Here is a 26729-nt window from a genome sequence, read left to right as displayed (position 1 = left end):
TTGCCCATTCTACAGTATGTTCGTGGTGTTAGTTCATTTATTCATTAACCCCTTCATGGTGCACACCACAGTGGAGGTTGCTGGTTGCAACCACCACTGGTGCTCCGTGTTAGCATCAGTCCTTTGCTTTTGACATGTTGAAACAGTGCCCCGCCCGGCCGACGCCATGAGGTGGGTTGGCCCGGCGAGTGGCTGGTGGGCTGCTAAAGCCTGTACCGCCACGGTATGGAATTGGCAGCGATTAGTAACTGTGTTCGAATTGCTGTTTTTTCTATCAAAAAATGGTGTCTGGTGGCGGGGCCTTGAGGGCCAGCCGACGTCGACACATCGCGCGAGGTTGTTGACGTTATTAGCTTTGACCTAGCCGCAAGCTATAACCGCTCAGGGCTCCCCTCTCCGCAGAGGATTTTGGTCTTCCGCTGGAGCGCGGGCGGTATTGTCCTAGGCCCCACACCGCCTCACACCGCGCAGCCAGAAGAAGAGAGAGCACGGCCTCGTCAGCGGCGATGACGAGGCCCTCGACAGGCGGCCATGTTTTCCCCCGCCAGAGGTATCCTGGGCGTTGAATCGACAGGTGTCCACAAGGCCGACAGCCTTGGCGGCCGAGGGATCGGCCATGTTGGATGGGCTCGGCTTGGAATATACAAGCCGTCGCCGTCCTGCCGCGAGCAGCCCGCTCTCCGATCACTCCCTCCCCCAACACCAGCGGAAAAAGGGGGCTCTGATTGTTTCCTTTGGCTGCGGGCCGCGTGCCTTCGTTGAAGCGCGGGCGGCCCCACTTTTCGCTTCTCATGGGGACAGGGGCTGACACCCAGTTGATGGCTGAGCCTGGGTCTGTCCGTGAGAATGTTGTGCTGTCAAGCGGCTCCCACACCATAAGCTGTGTTGGTTGAGCCTGGTGTTACGTCTGTCAACTATAAGTGTTGTCAGCAGGGGGGCTCGAAACCTTTTGAGGCACACAGTGCAGGCTTCCCCGGCCTCGCCTTCGTCAGGCCAGGTATCATGTTGGTGCCTCCCACTCCTGAAAGATTGGTAGTGGTCTCGCAGGTGCGCGTGATTTGGGTGGTAGTAATATCACTGCAGGGCTACGGTGTGTAGGAACCCATGGGGGCCTCACACCTTGCATGTCCGGCTGCAGAACGACTCCTCAGCATGTTCTGGAGGGGTGTTCAGTGGGGGAGCTTTTGTCACCTAGAACTCATGTCAGCTTCCCCCGTATCAAACCGGCCCTTTCTGTCGGGGTCCCCTCTTGGGTGCGATTGCCTCGTGGGTAGTGTCAGGGTCAGATGCCCTGACACGGAACGCTCTGCTCGCACGGGTCCAGGGTTGGCTACGCACAGCGGGTGGGACCGGGCCGCCTATCTACAGTTCCTGGCGGACCTGCATGGCGGCGGGTGCGTTGGGAGTGTCACATGTATCCTCTGCCACGGAGTGCCTGGCCACGGCCAGGAGTGAAGTGGGGAGAGACCGGGAGATTTCTGGTTGCGCTGACACGACTGACACACTCTGGCCTGTTGTTCTATTTGAGCGTCAATCCCCGGCCACCAGATGTAACTACGAGCCACACCTTTCATTTTAACTACTCCCGGGTGGCCTGCATGCAGCTCCTGTAGTAATTGGGGTCTCAATTTTGGAGGCACAATCACCCGATTTCCCCACAACAAACACCCCTGTACCACTGAGAGTTCATCTTTTCTTGTGTAATAGGGAGTCAGTGCACTGTCCTGCCCTTGCGCCACAGGGAAGTGTCCTGACAAACACATGTCCATCACCTGAGCGAGCACTGGATCATACCTCGTTTCCTTACGAATGTCAGTGCTGCATACTGGCAGCGATTCAAGGTGATGTATCAGTACCGTATCCACTGAACCTGGTTTGTCCTTATGCTCAACCGGCAGTGGCAGGCGTGAGAGGCCGTCCGCATTGCCATGTTCTGCCGCCCCCCTGTACTGAATCGTGTAGTTGTGAGCAGCTAATATTAGGGCCCATCGCTGCAGTCTAGCAGCCGCCATCGATGGGATAGCTTTACTGGGGCTCAATATTGTAGTCAGGGGCCTGTGGTCTGTGAGTAGGGTAAGAGCATTCTCGGTCAATAGTCTCTTCTGTATGGACTCGCTGAGGAGACCACACACGAACCGGTCCCGTAACGCGTCTGACAGGTACGTGCCAAACTCGCAGTGCTCCGACAGCTTCTTCAAATCCGCAATATACTGGGCTATTGTCTCCCCCTCCGATTGATGTCGTTTATGGAAACGGAATCTTTCCGCAATCACAATGGGCTTGGGAGAAAAATGGCTTTGCAATGCTCGCACAGTCTGAGTATAAGTTATATCCCCCGGTTTATCCGGAGCAATCAAACTGCGCAGTAACCCGTATGTTGTTGCCCCTATTAGACTCAAAAACACCGGAAGCCTCTTCTCATCGGAAATGTCATTTGCAGCCACAAAATGTTCAAACCGTTCCACATAAGTCGGCCACTGCTCCGTCGATTCATCAAAAGCCACGATATGCCCGATGATACCAGCCATCCCTCTGTGTGATTGTCCCGCAGCAGATCCGCTGACGTTAGCCCCTTCGCTAACCGGCGTCAGTGTAGATTCCTCTTCCACTCGTTCCGTCATCAAACAAACGTTAGCGTGGATTCTTTTCAACCAGTGCCGTCACTGGATGAACCGTACTCGTCGCCATTTATTATATATGTGACCCCGTACAATGGTAGCATATTAAGGCGAGACACTGCAGGTGAATAGTCAAATATACTTTTTTTGTTGATTTTGAGATTTTGTTATATTTTGCTTCCTAAACATGTCTTCTATGAAACTAGTGACAATAAAACGTCAATAACACACATTTAGTTGTTTATTTTACATCATTTTGCCTTATTGCATCCATAAATGTGCACATATTTAATGGGGAAGTGCCTCATTTGCATATATAAACATAAATTTCAGAAAACTTGCAATATATTTTTTATTAGTTTATATGTACATAACAAATTGGGAAAGTTTCATAGTGATATCTATTCAAATATCTTTTGCCTATTAGGGGGTACTACACTGTGTAGCCTGTGTGTAGTTCTGTTCAGTTCAATAACATCATTATTATTATTATTCGGTTATCAGGCATGTGTTTAGGTTGTCTATTACTAATGGTTTGATTAGGTATTGTGTTTGTAAATATCTGTTTAAAAAATAAAAGTATGGCATTTTACAATACAGAACTTTGAAGGCGTTTTCCCAAAAATGAGTTTTAAGAGTTTTTCCTCATACTCTGAGCCAGAAATCTCCACTTCAGTACCACACACATACACCAAATCTTCCAGTTCTATTCATATCTATGTTCTGAAGGTATTTACAGAAGGGTTTGTTGATATCGCATTCATACCCTGATTTATATCACATTTTATTCCTAAAAACATGGCGAAATATGGAATTTTACCATAAAAATTTACTGAAGGAGTATTTTCTGATTTATGGAGTGATAAAAAGAGATATCCAAAATCCCCTCTGTAATAACCTTTGGCTCTAATATGTCAACAAAATGAAACTATAATTTTGAAAATGGCTTTATCCAATGTTCAGATTTCTGTCCTGGAATTATATGCAAATGTGTGCATATTTAAGTAGATCGTGCCTCATTTGCATATTTAAACATACAATTTCAGAAAACTTGTAATACAAAAAGGTCTTGTCTTAATATAAGTAATCAACTGGGGAAGTTTCATTGTGATATCTATTAGTTAATTTTTTTACCCTATTCACCTGCAGTGTCTCCCCTTAATCACACTGGATACGCTGTTATCAGGGACTACAGACCATGGCTGTAGCTATCTTTATTGCCATAACAACCAACCCGGAAGCGGGCTGAGCTGTCACCTTAAGAAGTGCTCGCCCTCCCCCTAGAGGGCAGGAATAGGAATGGTGAGGTCGTAACACACCAACAGCCACATACATCACAGATGAAGGTCAGTCGGTAGCTAATGTGGGGGGTTTTGCTGAGTCCTATTTTACCCTTTTTTACGGGTAAATGGGTTGACAACAGGGTGCAGGGCGGGTGTGCCGTGGCTAGGTAGCCTAGCCAGGTAGCATCGATCCTGTGCCTCGGCGGGGTTGGACGGTGTCCCACCCAGAAACCGATGCTTGAGAGCGAGTCGGCCCGGTGGGTGGCAGTAGAGCTATACTGCTGCAGGATGGAATTTAGCGGCGGCCAATGTTGTGGCTCAGCTGACTGTTTTCTGTCCACATTAGCGTTGAACGCTATGCTATAGTGGGCTACTGTTTCTATTCTGTCTCTCTGCTACGGGAATGTCTGTCTATACTACAGTTTTCCCTCCTCTCAACCATTCATGCTGACGGTCAATCGGTGTCTACTGGGGGAGTAGTGCGGGGGGGGGGGCTTTGTTTACCTTCATGGGTAAATGGGCTGAGGTCTAGGGCTGGTGTGCTGTTGTGAATATTATGAATGAATGCGGGACTGGTTCTCTCTGTCCGCATCCCCTTAACGTTGTGTGCATGGGCTTGCCCATTCTACAGTATGTTCGTGGTGTTAGTTCATTTATTCATTAACCCCTTCATGGTGCACACCACAGTGGAGGTTGCTGGTTGCAACCACCACTGGTTCTCCGTGTTAGCATCAGTCCTTTGCTTTTGACATGTTGAAACAGTGCCCCGCCCGGCCGACGCCATGAGGTGGGTTGGCCCGGCGAGTGGCTGGTGGGCTGCTAAAGCCTGTACCGCCACGGTATGGAATTGGCAGCGATTAGTAACTGTGTTCGAATTGCTGTTTTTTCTATCAAAAAATGGTGTCTGGTGGCGGGGCCTTGAGGGCCAGCCGACGTCGACACATCGCGCGAGGTTGTTGACGTTATTAGCTTTGACCTAGCCGCAAGCTATAACCGCTCAGGGCTCCCCTCTCCGCAGAGGATTTTGGTCTTCCGCTGGAGCGCGGGCGGTATTGTCCTAGGCCCCACACCGCCTCACACCGCGCAGCCAGAAGAAGAGAGAGCACGACCTCGTCAGCGGCGATGACGAGGCCCTCGACAGGCGGCCATGTTTTCCCCCGCCAGAGGTATCCTGGGCGTTGAATCGACAGGTGTCCACAAGGCCGACAGCCTTGGCGGCCGAGGGATCGGCCATGTTGGATGGGCTCGGCTTGGAATATACAAGCCGTCGCCGTCCTGCCGCGAGCAGCCCGCTCTCCGATCACTCCCTCCCCCAACACCAGCGGAAAAAGGGGGCTCTGATTGTTTCCTTTGGCTGCGGGCCGCGTGCCTTCGTTGAAGCGCGGGCGGCCCCACTTTTCGCTTCTCATGGGGACAGGGGCTGACACCCAGTTGATGGCTGAGCCTGGGTCTGTCCGTGAGAATGTTGTGCTGTCAAGCGGCTCCCACACCATAAGCTGTGTTGGTTGAGCCTGGTGTTACGTCTGTCAACTATAAGTGTTGTCAGCAGGGGGGCTCGAAACCTTTTGAGGCACACAGTGCGGGCTTCCCCGGCCTCGCCTTCGTCAGGCCAGGTATCATGTTGGTGCCTCCCACTCCTGAAAGATTGGTAGTGGTCTCGCAGGTGCGCGTGATTTGGGTGGTAGTAATATCACTGCAGGGCTACGGTGTGTAGGAACCCATGGGGGCCTCACACCTTGCATGTCCGGCTGCAGAACGACTCCTCAGCATGTTCTGGAGGGGTGTTCAGTGGGGGAGCTTTTGTCACCTAGAACTCATGTCAGCTTCCCCCGTATCAAACCGGCCCTTTCTGTCGGGGTCCCCTCTTGGGTGCGATTGCCTCGTGGGTAGTGTCAGGGTCAGATGCCCCGACACGGAACGCTCTGCTCGCACGGGTCCAGGGTTGGCTACGCACAGCGGGTGGGACCGGGCCGCCTATCTACAGTTCCTGGCGGACCTGCATGGCGGCGGGTGCGTTGGGAGTGTCATCACATATGGCTACAGCAGTACCATATGTCAAGGTGGATGGAGAGAACGCTGAGGCGGGGACTTGTATTTAAAAACACAACCCCACCCGTTTTCGGGTTTGGTACAGACCCTATTGTCAGGGTCACCAGCAGTGACAGCTCTGGTCGACGAGATCTGATCTCTGTGGACGAAGCAAGCCATCGTTGTGGCGTTTTCCTCCCGGTGTTCTCTGGTGCCTGAGAAATCGGGAAGGGGGGGGGGGGGGGGGGTGTCAGACCCATGTTGGACCATGGGAAGGTTCAGTATTTTTTGGATCGTCTCCTACCTGTTGAACACTGTCAGGTGGGGGTCTGGTTCTCCTCCATAGACCTGTAGGATGCGTGTTCGCATCCCCAATCTTCCGTCCTAGGGCTTACCTACGCTTCCTTACAGGGTTAGCGTATGAGTACATGGGGCTGCCGTTCGGTCTTTCTCTGGCTCCCCGTATCTTCACCAAGTGCGTGGAGGCCGCACTGGGGCCTCTGCGTCGTCAGGGGTTACGAAGTGTATTCTGCCCTGCCGACGTTCTGGTCCTTGGCGGTCAAGGTGGATCGTCAGGTCTCATGCCAGCCAGGGTTCCTACCAGCCTGGGGTTGCTGTAGACTGGAAGTAGAGTACTCCTCTTCCCAGTCAACGGGTGGAGTGCTATGGGCATCCCTCACGCCGCTGTCCGTGATTAGGGATGGGTACCGAATTCGGTACTTTTAAAGGTACCTACCGAAACACGTCGGTACTACCGAGTATCAATTCACGTGAGATCCACCGGTGCCAACTTTCGGTACTATGCGCAAAAAAATTTAAAATCCGATGACGTCACGTTTTGTTGACCGCAAAAACGAAACCGCACGTTAAGGCACAATACATGTTTTCAAACTCTCTTTGGGTGTTTGCAATTTATGGGGACTGGGGAGTATATGTCTCTGATATCTATCTTGGTAGTGGGCAGGTTGTTAGAAAGTGTAGCTCAGTTTCCACATCTGCTCTGTCTGACATGGCTGTTAGCCTAGCCACAGAGCGTCTTTAGAGAGGAGATTGAATCCGGGACACAATGGGACACTGGCTCTGTTCATGGTCACAAATGGATTCCAGCTTAATTTATTTACTACAGATAACAAACGTGTTGTTTCTGTTTTTCTTTTTTACATACTTGCGCCACACGGAACAACTGATCACTACAGCCCAGCATCATTACTGTAGCAAGTCTCTTGAAACACCACTATCTCCAAACGTTCTTTTGCTATGTGCTCGCGCTGCCACGGTGAGTTTTATTTTTAGCGGTCGGCTTACTCCTTCCATAGTTTCACATATTTGTAATCCATTTGACGTTCTTAAGCTGACGTTAGCTAAGCTAACCGTCGGACATAACGTTAGCTCCTAGGGCTACAGTGCAAGCCGGCACAACTCACAGAAGAGTAGAGGATGTGACGTCGGTAAACAAGCCACACACACCGCAGAGTGGGTCTACTCTTCTCGGTTGTCCTTGGCCCTGTTTGAGCCTCTTGAGCAAGCGCTGTTGGAACGGCTGTCGTTCGAAGACTGCGTTCTTGCTGGCCATCACCTCCGCTAAAACGCGTGGGTGTGCTTTGTGCTCTCTCGGTACGGCCAGAGTGCCTGTCTTTTCGTTCCGATAGCGGTGCCACTCTGCGGCCTAATCCAGCCTTCGTGCCTAAAAATATCCGGAGTGCTTTCCGCTCCAGGGATATTATGGTTCAGGCTTTTCATCCGCCTCCTCACGCTAGTGAGTTGGAGGCGGGCCTTCACCTGTCATGTCCGGTCCGGGCTTGGGAGTTACCTCAGCCGTACTCAGGGCCTCAGGGCTACCGATCAGCTCTTTGTCTGTTACGGTGGTTCTCGTGCTGGTAAGGCACTATCGAAACAGCGCCTGTCCCATTGGTTGTGCGAGGGCATTGCCCTTTGCTACACATTGGCCGGGCTGGCTCCCCCTGGGGGCGTCAGGGCGCACTCCACTCGTGGGGTGGCAGCCTCTGCCGCTCTGCTGGGTGGGGCCTCGGTGGAGGACATCTGTGCTGCAGCTTCATGGTCCTCCCCGGGTCCCTTCGTAAGGTTTTACCTCATGGACATGACCGGGGGTTCTGTCTCCCAGGCGGTTCTGAGGTCTGTGGCCTCTCCTGCTTCCTGTCCTTTGGTGGGGTAGCAGGGGTGTGTGGGTATGGGCCACAGTATGTTGTGTCACACGTGGTTCCGCCTGTGCTGTGTGTTCAAGGGGTTCTAGTTCCCTCTTGTTCGCACTCGGGTGGAGTTGACTGCGCCCCCTCTTCATTAGGAAGGATGGGGTGACGGGACTCCCCTCCCCCTTGATGTGGGCTTACGGGTCCTCAGCGGGTGCACCTGTCGGGCCTCGCGTCCGCTCTACCCCATATCTCGGTATGGCTTAAGAGCGGGACGCGATGCCAATACGAAATATAACAACAGGTTATGTATATAACCTAGTTATATGAGTACTGGCTAAGCGTCCCGCTCTTAGCGTGCCCTGAGTTCCCTTGGGGAAACTTTTCTTTGGAAACGATTTTTTCCGAGGAAGAGTGAGTGGTGGCCATGCCCAGTACTAATATAGTACGGCAGTAGGGGCGGGGCCTGGCAGGTGCGGGGTGTATTTTTGGTTTATTCGTTGATGGAGTACAATAGGTACATGAGATGAGGTATAATCTCGGTATGGCTTAAGAGCGGGACGCTTAGCCAGTACTCATATAACTAGGTTATATACATAACATGTCGTTATATTATAAATCACTACAGTATTTATGTGGTAAGTGTGTACGACAAAACCCCAGTTATACTATAAATCACTACAGTATTTATGTGGTAAGTAGTATGCACGACAAAACCACAGTTATACTATAAATCACTACAGTATTTATGTGGTAAGTAGTGTGTACGACAAAACCCGAGTTATACTATAAATCACTACAGTATTTATGTGGTAAGTCTATAGTGTACAACAAAACCACATGAATACTATAGGTTTTACTATAGTTCATTTTATTATGGGCATAAATGCCTTATATGCCTTAAATACCTTTATTAAAAAAAAATTAAAAAATTAAACACTCTATCATAACTGTTTTGAGTCAGTCACAATGAGTGATTAGCCCTTTAGGTTTTTAATGACACTGCAGTCAGCGCAGTACAACAAGTACAAGTCAAACTGAAACACGATACTTGCATCTCTGTAGTAAAGCAACTAAAGGTGACATGAAAGAAAGAGAGAGGGGGGGGGGAGAGAGCAGAGTTGGGGAAATTAAGTGATGAGTCACTGACCAGGACAGGGGATACTGCTGTTTGTGCTGTGGCTATGATAGTGAAAAGAGAGCAGATATTTTAAAATATAGTTTATTCTTTAGCTTACGCGAGATGCCGGCAGACATGTATGCTGCTGAGGTATACGTTTACCTATATTGATTATTCCAGATACATACAAAATACAGCATTTGATTCCCGGCTCGTAAATACTTGAGTCAAATAGGAATACCAAGGTTGTAGCGTTGTGAAAAGGTTGTATTTTATTTTTTTTTAATTAAATTTAAATTAAAAAAAACATACAAAAACAATCACTATTGCAAAAACAAAATTATTAAAAGTCAGTACACACAATGCATAATGAAACTACTGTAACAATTAAGATAGCTAAAATTACATTAGTGTAAAACAAAAACAAAAAATTACTTTACAGTGTTAAAAACAATTTAAAAACAATTTAAGGTTCTTTTTAAAAGTGAATCTACTGTAAATGCAGCAGAGGTTCCGAGGCAGGCCATTCCAAAGAGTTAATGCTCTAAAAATAAAAGATCTCCCCAAAGCACTGGTTCTAGGACCTGGCAATTCAAGCTGCCCACTACTGGAACCTCTAGTGTAATGCTCGTGCACAGTATTACTAAAAACAATCTGATTATGTATAAAAACAGGAGTTTTACTGCTCATGACCAACTTGAACAACTTGACCAACTATGCGTTGCGCAATAAGAATATTAGAATGTACAACAATTGCAGTTTTGAATCGGACATTGTTATTGAAGATGGCCATTCCGAAGCTCAATGATGTCTGATTGATTTCTGCAGCAGGTTTTGGGTTGGGCACCATTCGTTTTAGACACAGATTTGATGGCGTTACCAAACCATTTTTGACCACACAATTCTTTTTAGAAACGGTCCAAAAACGATTCAAAAGACCATGTAAAGATCTTGAATAAACCTTTGATAACTGGAGATTTCTCCAAGATTTTAATATTCTTTTGGTGATTCAACGGCGAGCATTATTATCCTGAAAATGGCTCAAACTCTTATTGACACAGGTCTCACAGGCATCACAGTTTATGGGTGTGACGTTTCATGGTGCTATGAGTAACGTAGAGGACACAGTATGTAATTTCATACACTGAGGTCATATTGAAAGAGCTAATGTGAGTACTCAAAGTTCATCACATATGAATACAGTTTCTCAGATTTACAGCCGTACCACAATATATGCAATTCCAATGCTGTTTAGGGACCACAGTAGCCTGTGCAGAAATAGGCAAAAATAAAGAAATAATAAAGAAAAGGTGAAAATAACATCTTGAAAATAACTGCATGGCTTTGACCCTAAACTACACAGGACTTGCCTAAATCGGACATGGGTGTAAAGGTGAGACTCTTATGGTACCATTGAGCCCATTGGTATTCAGATACCTTGAGGTGAAAGTTCATCAATTCTTCACCTCAAAACATTTGCTTAACTTTGGAGCAATATTTAACACCCATCCTGGTGAGCTAGTGTTACGTTACGGTATGTACGTATTCTTCAACGTCTCTAGTGTCATACGATACCTAATAAATGCCTAATAAATAAATAAATAAATAATAATAATAATAATAATAATAATAATAATAATAATAATAATAATAATAATAATAATAATAATAATAATAATATAATAATAATAATAATAATAATAATAATAATAATAATAATAATAATAATAATAATAAATAAATGTCAGGGACATTCGAGACTAAACAAATACAGGTAGCCTGACTGATTTTTGAATATATTTTCCCCTCCCAACAGGCACCATGATTCCTGTGATGGAATTCCGACAGTTCTCTGAGCAACAGCCAGCGTTCCGCGTGCTGAAGCCTTGGTGGGACGTGTTCACAGACTACCTCTCCGTTGTCATGGTTATGATTGGCGTGTTTGGATGTACCCTCCAGGTCAGTAAGCGTTGTCACGTGCGTGTTGTTGTGTCTTTCCTTTAAAGCCCCGATCCGTGATCTTTCTGACCATATCAACGTGGGATATAATACATTCAGAGTTCGACCTGTGGATGAAAAATATGCTATTTGGAGCTATTTGGTACGTCTGTTTTGCTCCAGTGACATATTTTACAGCCACAAAATACAGCAAACATAACTCATAACCTGTAGTGTTAGTACTCTTACATATTGCCTTTATTTGAACTCAAACAATAATTGATCATTTACATTTACATTTAGTCATTTAGCTGATGCTTTTATCCAAAGCGATTTACAATGACGTCGAGACTTAAAATAATATACACAGAATAACAAAGTTATGAAATAAAGAGATAAATTAAAACAAGTATATAAAAAACAGTTAATAAAAGATTTAAAAAAAAATACATTTAAAATGTCCAAGGGTTACCAAGCTATTGGTTTTTAAGGTCTCTTGTTCCAAGTGGCCAGAGCAAAGAAACTAACGGCAGATCTTCGAAGCTTGTTACGAACTTGAGGAACCTGCAGTGAAAGCCAGTCATTAGACCATGTGTGTAGTATGGTACCAATCTAGCATAGATGTGATGTAACATGGCTGTTCTTCAACGAGGGCCTTGTAAATAAACAAATACATATGTTTATCATGTCTCTCAGGCAGATAAGACCACCCAACCTTTTCATACAGGATGCAATGATTAGTGCTATAAACATCACCAGTAATAAAGAGCAGAATGGTAAACGGCATCCAAGAGCTCAGTCTATCAAATCAAATCAAATCAAATTTATTTGTAAGGCCCGACAACACACGTTAATGTCCCCATGGGCCGGACATGTCTTCTTTAAACAAGTCAAGAAGAAACATCACAATAAGTCAAGAACAAAACAAAAACACCATAAAGTCCAATTTTGTTTAAATAAATGCAACACTCCCAGACATACCCCACACGAAGGTAAGGAAAAACGCACTAAAACCTAGCAATAGGAAAAAATTTACCACAGGCAATGTGGAGAAGAGAAACCTTATCAAATAATAGATCAACTAATCAACTAGATTAGAGAATGAAAATCTCTCTCATTCCTATTAGGCTACCCAGAAGTTTATGTTTACTGATTGGGCCTTTAATAAAGTGGATGCCAAGTTAGTAGGCTACTCTTAGTTTATAGATAAGCATGTGTAATACAGGAATGTTGCAACAGTGACTCCTACTGGTCGGCGCCTGTTCAGCGGGGAGAGGATCTGGGGTGAGATAGCATGAACCTCTGCATGCGTTACGCTCTCCCAGTGAAACTCCTCACTGTCAGGTGAAAAAGATGTGGCTGTATCGGAGAAGGCGTGTGGTAGTCTACACCCTCCCCAGACTGACAGTAGGGCAGCGCAATGACCAGGAAGGGGATTGGCAGGATGACTAAATTGGGCGGATGGGAGGGGGAAAAGGAGAAAAAAATACCTGCACGTGTTTCACAACATCCTTATTACAGTCTGTTATTGTACATAAACAACCATGTAATGACAACATGTGCTGGAGAGTACTTATGATAATAAACTCAGCTGAAGAACAATATTTTTATAAAGAGTATAAAGAGTTATAAAGAACCGTTCTGTCCCTTATTTCTCTTCTCCACCCGGTCGGTTTATTCATTCCAGTGGCCTCCGGTGGAGGGAAGCAGTCCCGCTAATTGAACAGAGCGTTTTTTTTGCTGTGCCATGCCTCCCACAGAGACACAGAAAATGGGACAAGGAAGGGCGGGGGAGGGGGTTCTTCTTTCTTCAAATATTCAAAATTACTTTTAGTCTCCCAACATAGCAAAGACTGCCACCCTGTGTCCCCCCCCCCACTTCGACACGGCCTCAGACCCACTCTCAACCCCCCTCTTGTGCAATCCAGTTCAGAGTCAAATGCAGTGCAGTGCAGAGTGCAGACAGACCCACACAAACCTGTCCTGTGTGGAGTATTAAGTAAGCATTCAGTGTACGAGGAGTTTACCAACGGAAAAGGAGGAGAAAATTGCCGCTCTCCACCCCGGAGGTTTCACCCCCCCCCCCCCTTTTCATAAACACAAGATTCCAAAAGGCCACGGCGATGTCAGGTCACCTCATTGGCTTGTCAGGAAACGGAAGGTTTTTGGCCACAGCTGTGTTTTGTGGTGTAAATTCAGGACATTACACCAAAATATTATTTAGGCAGGGAAGGAACAAACAAACGCTATTGACTGACTGGCGGTGGTTATGGTTTATCCTCCCTTCACCATCACCACTGTAAATATTCTAATAGGAAGTCAATGGAGTGGGCAATTAATTACAGGATGTACACCATCTGATAACCCTCAGGGGTAAACTTCAGTGAGCTCCAACAGTATAAACAGAGGACTTTGTCGCAACCGAGACATTTCCTGGAATTTCAGAACTCGAGTGTCTCGGTCCGAAGCACTAGGGTTGAATCAATGATCCCACGGTGTTGCCCAAAGTGTTGTTTACGCCGGCTGCGGTTTAAGTATAGTTTATGGTATAATAACACAAAGGGCCTTCATTTGGCCAGAGTTAGCGGGGGAGATGGTGGGAGAGCCACGGTCTATAAGGTTCTGCTGATCTGCTCTCCAGAGACTGGGGCAGATCTGACGTTGCTGTTTCATCTGTGTGTCGTTCGGCAGCCTCACCGGGTCACCGCTCTGTTGCTGGTGTTGCAGCAAAATGGTACGATTAGGAGCACAACTCTAAATCGTGGGTATATTATTTAAGAAAAGATAATTGAGTAGATTCTTCATTTTTAACACACTTGAGTATACAAAACATTAGCAACACCCACTTGTTTCGTTACAAAAGCAACAGTTTCGGTGGATTGTGAATGCTGGTTATTATGTCCCTCCTTACAATGTTATAGGGTTGTTTAAAGTAGTATATAAACATTTGGATAAAATGTGCTCAGTAGGTAAAACACTACTGGTTTTCCTATTAAATTCACTTCAATTATGAAAGGGATATGTAGATAGTGAGGAGGAGACAAATGTTTTTTTAACCTTGAGACATGATACAATACTATGTTTAAATATTCTGTGAAAATCTTGTTTTTCCAATCTTGTTGCATTTTCTAACAGAAGGTATGTTGACATGAAATTACCCAAAATGTTAGAGCTGTTGTTGTTGTTGTTGTGGAAATGATGAGTAACCCTTTGATGGCTATCCCCCTGGATATCAACCAAATCTACTTCCTTTGAACTTCCTCTGTCAGTTTTCAGTTTTCATTGGTTGTAAAGGATATCAACTATAAGACAAACGAGTAACAAAACTAGTTTACTACAATTTAGTGAATTTTAGTGATGGAAAAACATCCACAGCAACGGTGACCATTTAGTTCTAACCTCCTAGCATGGAGATAGATTATCTTAATCTCCCATAGCAGCCAATCATACTGGGGCTGTGACACATTTGAAAGCTCCATGTATCAATCAATCAAATTTATTTATAAAGCACATTTCACATGACGCGTGTCAACCAAAGTGCTGTACAGAGGGTAAATACACAAGATACATATAGACAACAATCACACTCCGTTTTATGGGAGGGCACACAGGCCCTAATGATACTAACTTGAACATCTGTTTTCAATGAACATACTCAACATACTGAGAGTTGGCTGTGCTCAGAGAGGGTGCACCAAAACTGTTCTAACAAATCAAATGATGCATCTGAAGCTGAAAAAGATATACTCGTGACCTTAACATTCCATAATAAGCAGTTTATGACCGAATGAAAGCATCATTGTACTGGATCTTAAAATGTTTTGTATGCTGAGTGTATAGAGAGAGAGAGAGAGAGAGAGAGAGAGAGAGAGAGAGAGAGAGAGAGAGAGAGAGAGAGAGAGAGAGAGAGAGAGAGAGAGAGAGAGAGAGAGAGAGAGAGAGAGAGAGAGAGAGAGAGAGAGAGAGACTGCATACATAAGTAACACAAACAAACAAACACACACAGTTACAGGTCAATACATACTGAAATGTGAATATACAAATAGTGAGTATTGTAGATTTAGATCACCTATAACAATAGGTTATGTATATAACCTAGTTATATGAGTACTGGCTGAGCGTCTCGCTCTTTGCCATATTGAGATATACCTCATCTCCAGTACCTACTGTACTACATGAACGAAAACAAAACACCCTTGCACTTGACCAGGCCCCGCCCCAGTGACCTCCTATAAGTCACCAGGCGTGGTCATACTCGCCCTTCCTCGGGAAAAGTTTTCCATCAGGAAAAGAAAACCCTCAAGGGACCTCAGGGCGCGCTAAGAGCGAGACGCTTAGGGGAGCTCCAGTAGCTCACCACGTACCGCGAGTGCTATTTCAGCGCCGTGGACAACCGCGCTCGCGCGGATCTGGGGCTGAGCGCGTTCGAATCCCGGACGGCAGCCGTGCCTTTCCCAGAGTGTCTTCCCCCCCATCTGAACCCTTTCAGCCTGCTTCTGTCGGTCGAACTTGACCAAGTATGAGTGCGATGAAAAAGCGATAAACGCTAAAAAGAACCAGCTGACTGGTCAAAGTTTTTAAAAAAAAAGAGCGAGACGCTCAGCCAGTATTGAGATATGGGGCAGAGCAGACGCGAGGCCCGACAAATGTACCCCCTGAGGACCCGCAAGCCCTACCACCAGGGGGAGGGGAGTCCCGTCACCCCCCCTTCCTAGCGAAGAGGGTGCAGCAGTCAACTCCACCCAAGTGCGAAAAAGAGGGAACTAGAACCCCTAAAACGCACAGCACAGGCGGGACCACGTGTGACACATCACCTCGTGGCACACACCCACACATCCCTGCTAACCCACCGAAGGGTGGGACGCAGGGGAGGTCCCAGACCTCAGAACCACCAGGGAGACAGAACCCCCAGTCACGTCCATGAGGTAAAACCTAACGAAGGGACCCGGGGAGGACCAGGAGGCCGCAGCACAGATGTCCTCCACCGAGGCCCCCCCTAACAAGGCGGCAGAGGCCGCCACTCCACGAGCCCAGCCAACGTGTAGCAAAGGGCAATGCCCTCGCACAACCAATGTGACAGGTGCTGTTTCGACAGTGCCTTACCAGCGCGAGAGCCACCGTAACAAACAAAGAGCTGATCGGTAGCCCTGAGGTCCTGAGTCCGGCTGAGGTAAACCCCCAAAGCCCGGACTGGACACGACAGGTGAAGGCTCGCCTCTAACTCACCAGCGTGAGGAGGCGGATGAAACACCTGAACCACAATATCCCTGGAGCGAAAGGAGCTCCGGATATTTTTTGGCACGAAGACTGGATTAGGCCTCAGAGTCGCACAGCTATTGACACGAATAGACAAGCACTCAGGCCGCACCGAGAGAGCACAGAGCTCACCCACGCGCTTAGCGGAGGTGATGCCCAGCAGGAATGCAGTCTCAGCTGTTCCAAAGACGCCTGCTCAAGAGGCTCAACCGGGACCTCGGACAACCGGCCGAGGACCAGTTGGAGGTCCCAACTCGGAGACAGAGAACGTTCCACCGGCTTAAGGCGCTGAGCGCCAAGCAGGAAAAGCTTCACAAGAGGATGGCTGAACAACGTAACGCCCTCAAAACCCCTCATGACAAGAGGATATAGCCGTGGCATATACCCTCACCGTCGAAGCCGACAGTCTATCCAAAAATAGACTGACAGAAGGAAAAGGACAGCGTCCAGGGGGCAGGACACCGGTTCCCAGCCCCCCACCTTACACCACTCTTGGAAAATACGCCACCTACCCGCGTAACCCGCGATAGTGGAGGGAGCATGTGCGTTCCGGATGGTGTCGACCACAGAAGGGTCCATCCTCTCCAGACTCACCCTCTCACCAGCCAAACCATCAGAGGCTGGCCCAGCACAGGGAACTGACACAGAGACCTGTGCGCCTGAGAGAGGGCCCGCGATGACCAAGGAACAGGCCAAGGAACAGGCTCCAGACGTATCCGCACCAACAACTGACCTATCAGATGTATGGGGGGAAAAGAATCCCAGGCGGCCACAGCATCGGTCCCAGACCTGCCCGACCATGTCCGGACGTAATCCCCACTCGTCAGGGTGAGAACCGCCCCGCGACATCACACCTGTACCCACATTCACCCTGCCGGGGATGTGGAGAGCCCTCAGGCTGCGCAGATGGAGAACGCCCATAGCCAGCCGACCGGTGCAGACGGATCCGCTAACCGTGCGAGCAGAACGTTCCGTGGAGTCGGGACATCGGACCCTGACACTACCCATGAGGCAATCGCACCCAAGGGGGGACCCCGACAGAAAGGGCCGGTTTGATACGGGGGAAGCTGACATCATACTAGGTGACAAAAGCTCCCCCACTGAACACCCCTCCAGAACATGCTGAGGAGTTGTTCTGCAGCTGGACATGCAAGGTGTGAGGCCCCCATGGGTTCCTACACACCGTAGCCCTGCAGTGATATTACTACCACCCAAATCACGCGCGCCTGCCAGACCACTGCCGATCTTGCGGGAGTGGGAGGCACCAACGTGACACCCGGCCTGGCGAAGGCGAGGTCGGGGAAGCCTGCACTGTTTGCCTCAAAAGGTCTCGAGCCCCCCTGCTGACAACTCTTGTAGTTGACAGACGTAACACCAGGCTCAACCAAACACAGCTTATGGTGTCGGAGCCGCTTGACAGCACAACATTCTCACAGACAGACCCAGTCTCAGCCATCAACTGGGTGTCAGCCCCTGTCCCCATGAGAAGCGAACGTGGGGCTGCCTGCGCTTCATTGAAGACACGCAGCCTGCAGCCAAAGGAAACAAATCAGAGCCCCTTTTCCGCTGGTGTTGGAAGAGGGAGTGACCGGAGAGCGGGCTGCACACAGCCGGACGGCGACGTTTTTTTAGGGCGTGCTCATCCAATGTAGCCGATCCCTCGGCCGCCAAGGCTGTCGGCCTTGTGGACACCTGTTGACATTGAGCCCAGGGTACCTCAGGCGGGGGAAACATGGCCGCTGGTCGAGGGCCTCGCCACAGCTGCTGGCGAGGCCGTGCTCTCACCTCTGGCTGCGCGGCGTGAGGCGGTGTGGGGCCCCAGGACAGGCCTGACGTGCCGTTGGAACATGCCGAGAAGATTCCAGGGGCTGGAAAATCTCCGGCGAAAACCAACATTGTTCAATTTCTCTTTGCATTTCATAACGCTAGTTACACAGGGTACAAAGCACGTCCATGATGGAAAACGAAAAAAGCGGAAGGGCGAGTATGACCACGCCTGGTGACTTATAGGAGGTCACTGGGGCGGGGCCTGGTCAAGTGCAAGGGTGTTTTGTTTTCGTTCATGTAGTACAGTAGGTACTGGAGATGAGGTATATCTCAATATGGCGAAGAGCGAGACGCGATTGCCAGTACGAGTATATAACACAGTGTCGCCTCCCCTGAACTTTTTAAACACTTTTTAAACATTACACTGTATTTTATCTATTTATTCTTACACGTTTGCACTACCTCTTTTACTGTATGAAGCACACTCTCAGGAGGGTCATACAGAACCAATAATGTCTGTTATGAAACCGGGAAACACATCTGTGTGTATATGCAGGCTATATAATGCATTATTAGCAGGCGTTTTAGGTCTAAATGGGTTAAACAGTCATTCAGAACTATTTTATTGCACTGCACTATTGCATCATTTTACTCTATCCATTCTATTTTACTTTTTATTACAGTTATTAAACTGTGTGGGTATCAAGCAGGAAGAAAGACTGTCAGGCTTTAAAACTGTGTAGGGGACCCAGGCCTAGAACTGTGCCCTGAGAGGGAGGTTTACCCTGAGAGGGAGGTTCGAAGGGTCAAAGTGGGTATCAAACAGGACTCGAGGGAATCAGGTTTTAAACTGTGGATACCAAACAGTCAAGGTAAAGACGACTTTAAACTACAGTAATCCAGAACTATTTTATTGCACTGCACTGTTCCATCATTTTACTCTGTATATTCTATTCTACTATTTTATTGCACTGCACTATTGCACTATTTTACTCTGTCTATTCTATTGACTCTTTTTTATTATTGTCTATTTTTAAAACTGAATCAAACCATAAACAATGTGGCCTATTGGGATGTTAGATCCTAATGTGAAAAACTGTGGTTTTATATGTCTGCACTTTATGTGCTCATTTTATGCCTGTCCTTTTTCTGTTGTGAAGCACTTTGAGCTGCAATCTTTGTATGAAAGGTGCTATACAAATAAATTGTATTATTATTATTATATTATTATTATTTCACTATAATGTACATATACCTTATATGTGACAAATAAAACAAAATTTGAAAAGTTGAAAGTTGAAACCTAAAACTGCCAAAGTTGAAATAAACTGACCATTTCCTCAGACATAGTAAGTATACTGCTAGCATTACAGAGTGCTTGAATATGAATGTTCCTTTCTGTTTACATTGCCTCTAGATCCATAAGGAATGTACTGCAAAGCACTCATGTTGGCTAGCAGTGAGCTGTCATTTGTTGATGCCATCTTGTGGCGTATATACTGTACTGTTGTCTCCCAGTGTAGTACCAGTGATTTTTTGTTTGATGTTTCAAGATAATTTCGTTTTCTTAACCGTCTTCTCTGTTTCTATTCTGTTTTAGGTCATGCAGGACAAAATCATATGCCTCCCTCAGAGAATGGCGTCGCCGAACGGGAGCGTGTCATCACAAAACGAAAGTGATCCAATGTCGGAGTTGTTACCCTTGCAATCCCATTTGTCACCTCTGCCCAAAGAAATGAAGGGCTTGAAGACCAACCTGGACCTTCAACAGTACAGCTACATCAATCAGATATGTTACGAGAAGGCTCTCCACTGGTACGCCAAGTACTTTCCGTACCTGGTCCTCATACACACGATAATCTTCATGGTGTGCAGCAATTTTTGGTTCAAGTATCCAGGCTCTAGTTCTAAAATAGAGCATTTCATTTCCATCCTCGCCAAGTGCTTCGACTCCCCCTGGACCACGCGGGCGCTGTCGGAGGTCTCCGGGGAAAACCCAGAGGAAAAGGACCACCACAAGAAGAACACGGCTAACAGCGTCATCGTCTCCAGTGGGGAAGACAATCTGGTGAAGTCGCCATCCCTCAGGTCTATCCCGGAGAAACTTGTGGTCGACAAGCCGACGGCGAGCGTGCTCGACAAGAAAGAGGGGGAACAAGCCAAAGCTCTTTTTGAAAAGGTGAAGAAGTTCCGTTTGCACGTAGAGGAGAGGGACAACCTCTACATGATGTATGTTCGCCAGACTGTGGTCAAGGTGTTCAAGTTTCTCCTCATCATCGCGTACAACAGTGTTCTGGTGTCCGAAGTGCAGATCACGGTGACTTGCAATGTAGACATACAGGACATGACTGGCTATAAACATTTCTCTTGTAACCACACCATGGCTCACCTGTTCTCCAAGCTCTCCTACTGTTATCTGTGCTTCGTGGCCGTCTATGGATTCACGTGCCTTTACACCTCCTACTGGCTATTCTACCGCTCTCTCAAAGAATACTCCTTCGAGTATGTGCGCCAGGAGACGTCCATTGACGATATCCCAGATGTGAAGAACGACTTCGCTTTCATGCTACACATGGTCGATCAGTACGACCCCCTGTATTCTAAGAGGTTTGCGGTTTTCCTGTCCGAGGTCAGTGAGAACAAGCTAAAACAGCTCAACCTCAATCACGAGTGGACCGCAGAGAAGCTGCGTAAGAAACTGCAATCGAACTCCCACAACAGACTGGAGCTGCAGCTGTTTATGCTCTCTGGACTACCGGACACAATCTTTGAGGTGACGGAGCTCCAGTCACTGAAGCTGGAGATCATCAACAACATCACCATCCCTGCCTCTATCTCCCAGCTGGAATGCCTCCAGGAGCTGTCCCTTTACCAGTGCTGCGTCAAGTTGCACTCCACGGCGACTTCCTTCCTCAAGGAAAACCTGAAAGTGCTTCGTGTAAAGTTCGACGACAGCAGAGAGCTTCCCCAGTGGCTGTACGGCCTGCGGAACCTAGAGGAGCTCTACCTCATCGGATTGCTGAGTCCGGATGTTTCCAAGAATGTAGTCCTCGAGTCGTTGCGAGAGCTCAAGTGTTTGAAAACCCTCTCCCTCAAGAGCAACCTGACTAAGATCCCGCAGTCGATCGTGGATGTTTCGAGCCACCTGCAGCGGATGTACATATACAACGACGGCACAAAGCTGGTCATGCTCAACAACCTAAAGAAGATGGTCAACCTGACGGAGCTGGAGCTGGTGCACTGTGACCTGGAGCGCATCCCACACGCCGTATTCAGCCTCACCAACCTACAGGAGCTGGACCTGAAGGAGAACAACCTCCGTTCCATAGAGGAGATCCTGAGCTTCCAGCACCTCCGTAAGCTCACGTGCCTCAAGCTCTGGCACAACAGCATCATGTACATCCCGGAGCACATCAAGAGGCTCGGCAGCCTCCAGCGCCTCTACTTCAGCCACAACAAGATCGAGGTCCTGCCCTCGCACCTGTTCCTGTGCAACAAGCTGCGCTCCCTGGATCTGTCCAACAACGACATCCGCTTCATCCCGCCGGAGATCGGAGTCCTTCAGAGTCTACAGTATTTCTCCGTCTCCTGCAACAAAATTGAAAGTCTACCGGATGAGATCTTCTTTTGCAAAAAGCTCAAAACTCTGAAGCTGGGCAAGAATGCGCTGTCCCTGATCTCGCCGAAAATATCTTACCTGGTTCTTCTGACACACTTGGATCTCAAAGGCAACCACTTGGAGGTCCTGCCGCCGGAGCTCGGCATCTGTCGGGTCTTGAAGCGCAGTGGCCTTGTGGTAGAAGACGCTCTGTTTGAAACGTTGCCTTCGGATATCAGGGACCAAATGAAGGAAGAGTGATTATGCCTTATAGCCTACTGCATATTTGCCAAAGTGCCAATCCTGTCCACTGTATCATAGATTTAGCTTTATATTAGCTCACTCAAGTATTACAATACATTATTATTTCTAGAGCAACAATATTGTTGAGAAAGTGGTGAGTTTGTTTAAAGGGATATTTTACTTTATTAGAACTCCAGCAGTCTTACATCTATCTAAGGGCATCTACTTGTAAGCTAGAGACCACAGATGTCCCTGTTGTCTGCTGTCACTATTCCTCCCAGGTGTCAGGTTCCTCATTCACTTCCATTCATTTTGGGGACCTAGTCTAAATATCATAGGGGGGCGACAGTGGATCAGGAGGTAGAGCAGTCGTCTGGTAATCTGAAGGTTCCGGCTCCTCCCAGCAGCGTGTCGAAGTGTCCTTGAGCAAGACACTTAAACCCTAATGGCTCCCGATGAGCAGGTTGGCACCTTGCATGGTTGCCTCTGCCGTCGGTGTGGGAATGTGTGAATGAATGGGTGAATGTGAGGCATACGTTGTAAAGCTCGTTGGATAAAAGTGCTATATAAATGCAGTCCATTTACCATGTACCATCATACTTTTGAAGTATAAACAAACTACTGCTGTGCAGATTTCAATAAAAGAGACAATTCTGAGTCAAAGGTACGTGTTTGTTTTAGCATTTGATGTGTCTTTACAGATTTATTACCTTTGAAAAATAAAAGCAGATCTGCTCAATTAGTTGTAGATTTGAGTGTGTTGTGTGTCTTTGCCCTGCATGTAATGTTTGAGGATTGGATACCCATGGTTACATACTGCCTGCCTTGCATGAATTTGAAAATGGCAACATAAAAAAAAGTACCTTTGACACAGAAAAATATATTACACAAAATAATATTTCTGCATAGTTTGTTTATACTTTAGAAGTATGATATTTAGACATGGCCCTCACAATGAATGGAAGTGAATGAGGAGCTTGACACCTAAGAGGAATGGTGGTGTTGACACAGCGGACAACAGGTACAGCAATGGTCGCTAGCTTACTTGTAGATTACTTTAGATAGAGGTAAGACTGCTGAATTTTGACATGTTGTACTAAAGTGAAATGTCCCTTTACGTTTCCACAGTAGAGGAGAACATGCCTTTTCTTGTTTAGCCATTATTATAGCACTTTATTATTATATTACTTTTTTACTACACAGTTTCTATTAACTGTCACACTGGGCAGTTGGAATTATTAGATTTTTGAATGTAAATATAAAATGGTGACTTCAAATGAGAACCTCAGTTATAGCTTGACCTTTGCCTATACGCACACAGATTTTTGTGGCCTTTATAGACAGTTTCACTGGAATTCTGTTGCTGGGGAACAGTTTGGACACAAATGTATTTCCTGTCAACTATTGCATTGGCAAACATTGCAACAGGAAATAAACGTGGGTCCTTTTAGAATGTCATTGTTGTCAAAACAACATTACTGTCTATAGAACCTTTTGTATTACTTTTGTTTATTAGCTTTTGTTTAACAATTGACAAGCAGGGGCAACCCAAAACACAGTAAATTATTATACATTCTTACACATACATATATGCATACATAGATGTCAAGTAGCCTACTATATTGCAGAAAGATTATATTTATGGTGCAATACATAAAAAGGGAATATTATGCTTATATGTTATCCATCAGCTTTTGAAATTGTACATAAGGTGTGTATTGCAATATAAATGTATTTTTATAGTTGTTTTTTATTATCAAATTGGTATATTTGATTTATGTTGATTGATAAAAAACACAACTCTAAATATTATTGTCTCTGTTGTCTCACAAATATCTTTACATCTGCATCTGGTATTTCCTTCTTAATCTTGGGTTCAAAATGTCCCAAAGCCACCTATATAATATAGGCCAAAACAGTGAACAGTGGCGGACATCTGGGGACAAATCATGTGAAATCAAACAACCATGTGTAGAGCTTTTTTTCTATGTAACTAAAATATTTCCTTTGCACAACTCCCATCCACATTCCCAGATTTTAACTGGGATAATTTCTGTCTAATGGGGTCTTTAGGCTACTTTTTAAGATGTGTATTAATGGGATCAGAGAGGGCAATCATGTAGTTAAATTGTTCTGATCTTTCAAATTCTGATATCCATTTTCCATATAGCTTCTTCATAAGTTCAATTGTAAATAATTAAATAACGTTTACATAATTAATCCCTTTCGTAAGTAGGCTTAGGTATAGGCTAATCCCTGAAGAAGAAACAAGTATATGATCCTACAATAATGACACTATGGGATAAGAGATGATGGATCATTCTGATTATCTTTCTGGGCATATTTTCTGGGCGCTCGAGCCCCTCTGCAATGGGACATCAACTATACTGTTGCCAAAACACAACATCTAAGCCACTGATACACATTGAGGACATTTTCAACTGTTGAGATTGTTCTGAAGCTTCTTCATATTTATTCAAGGTGTTCTTGTTTTTGTTGCTGTTGTTATCATCAAGTTCAAGTTTTGTTTTATTTGTCACATATAAGGTACATGTACATTACAGTGAAATGCTTGGTTCTGTATGAGCCCCCTGAGATTGTGCTTCATACAGTAACAAGTAAAAAGAATAAAGTCCAAACACTATACAAGTACAAAATGTTAACTTTTTAAAATGCAAAAGTTATTACTATATTATAATAATAATAATAATAACAATAATAATAATAATAATAATAATAATAATAATAATAATAATTATTATTATTATTATTATTATTATTATTAGTAAATTAATTATGTCGGTATCAGGTCTTATGCTATAGGCCATGTTTGAACCAACATGCTAAGATGAGCATTACAGGCCATGTTTGAACCAACATGCTAAGATGAGCATTACAGGCCATGTTTGAACCAACATGCTAAGATGAGCATTACAGGCCATGTTTGAACCAACATGCTAAGATGAGCATTACAGGCCATGTTTGAACCAACATGCTAAGATGCGCACTACAGGCCATGTTTGAACCAACATGCTAAGATGAGCATTACAGGCCATGTTTGAACCAACATGCTAAGATGAGCACTACAGGCCATGTTTGAACCAACATGCTAAGATGAGCACTACAGGCCATGTTTGAACCAACATGCTAAGATGAGCATTACAGGCCATGTTTGAACCAACATGCTAAGTAAGATGAGCACTACAGGCCATGTTTGAACCAACATGCCATTGCTAAGATGAGCATTACAGGCCATGTTTGAACCAACATGCTAAAGCATTTTACAGGCCATGTTTTAACCAACATGCTAAGATGAGACCCAGGCTTGCTCGCAGTCACGAAAAGGGCTACATCCCCTTAACAATTGTATTGAGCCGTACTTTACCCATTCTGCAATCTGTTAAATAAAGTTTTCATTAATTCATTCATGAGCGCCATGTTTGAACCAATATGCTAAGATGAGCACTACATGCCATTTGAACCAACATACTAAGATGAGCACTGCCATGTTTGAACCAACATAACATACTAGGGCAATTGAGGATACGTTGTGCACAGCTGGCGCAGCCCGGCTCACAGTCACATATAAGGTACATGTACATTACAGTGAAATGCTTGGTTCTGTATGAGCCCCCTGAGATTGTGCTTCATACAGTAACAAGTAAAAAGAATAAAGTCCAAACACTATACAAGTACAAAATGTTAACTTTTTAAAATGCAAAAGTTATTACTATATTATAATAATAATAATAATAATAATAATAATAATAATAATAATTATTATTATTATTATTATTATTAGTAAATTAATTATGTCGGTATCAGGTCTTATGCTATAGGCCATGTTTGAACCAACATGCTAAGATGAGCATTACAGGCCATGTTTGAACCAACATGCTAAGATGAGCATTACAGGCCATGTTTGAACCAACATGCTAAGATGAGCATTACAGGCCATGTTTGAACCAACATGCTAAGATGAGCATTACAGGCCATGTTTGAACCAACATGCTAAGATGCGCACTACAGGCCATGTTTGAACCAACATGCTAAGATGAGCATTACAGGCCATGTTTGAACCAACATGCTAAGATGAGCACTACAGGCCATGTTTGAACCAACATGCTAAGATGAGCACTACAGGCCATGTTTGAACCAACATGCTAAGATGAGCATTACAGGCCATGTTTGAACCAACATGCTAAGTAAGATGAGCACTACAGGCCATGTTTGAACCAACATACTAAGATGAGCACTACAGGCCATGTTTGAACCAACATGCCATTGCTAAGATGAGCATTACAGGCCATGTTTGAACCAACATGCTAAGATGAGCATTACAGGCCATGTTTGAACCAACATGCTAAGATGAGCATTACAGGCCATGTTTGAACCAACATGCTAAGATGAGCATTACAGGCCATGTTTGAACCAACATGCTAAGATGCGCACTACAGGCCATGTTTGAACCAACATGCTAAGATGAGCATTACAGACCATGTTTGAACCAACATGCTAAGATGAGCACTACAGGCCATGTTTGAACCAACATGCTAAGATGAGCATTACAGGCCATGTTTGAACCAACATGCTAAGTAAGATGAGCACTACAGGCCATGTTTGAACCAACATACTAAGATGAGCACTACAGGCCATGTTTGAACCAACATGCCATTGCTAAGATGAGCATTACAGGCCATGTTTGAACCAACATGCTAAAGCATTTTACAG

At 45.8% G+C, this 26729-nt stretch overlaps 1 protein-coding gene across 1 annotated transcript in view; it reads left to right on the top strand.

The window, feature by feature from the left end:
• lrrc8c (leucine rich repeat containing 8 VRAC subunit C) overlaps positions 1 to 23799 on the top strand; it is a 40197-nt gene extending 16398 nt beyond the window's left edge. The window contains exons 2-3 of the mRNA XM_084308907.1: positions 11013 to 11155; positions 19758 to 23799. Of these exons, the coding sequence (XP_084165033.1) occupies positions 11018 to 11155; positions 19758 to 22016 (2397 nt within the window). The 5' untranslated portion in view covers positions 11013 to 11017 and the 3' untranslated portion in view covers positions 22017 to 23799. The remainder of the gene's footprint in view (positions 1 to 11012; positions 11156 to 19757) is intronic.
• Positions 23800 to 26729: the final 2930 nt, after the last annotated feature.

The sequence above is a fragment of the Notolepis coatsorum genome (assembly GCF_963971535.1).
Source record: "Notolepis coatsorum genome assembly, chromosome: 2".
Taxonomy (NCBI): Eukaryota; Metazoa; Chordata; class Actinopteri; order Aulopiformes; family Paralepididae; genus Notolepis; species Notolepis coatsorum.
This window is presented reverse-complemented; position numbering and strand designations above follow the sequence as displayed.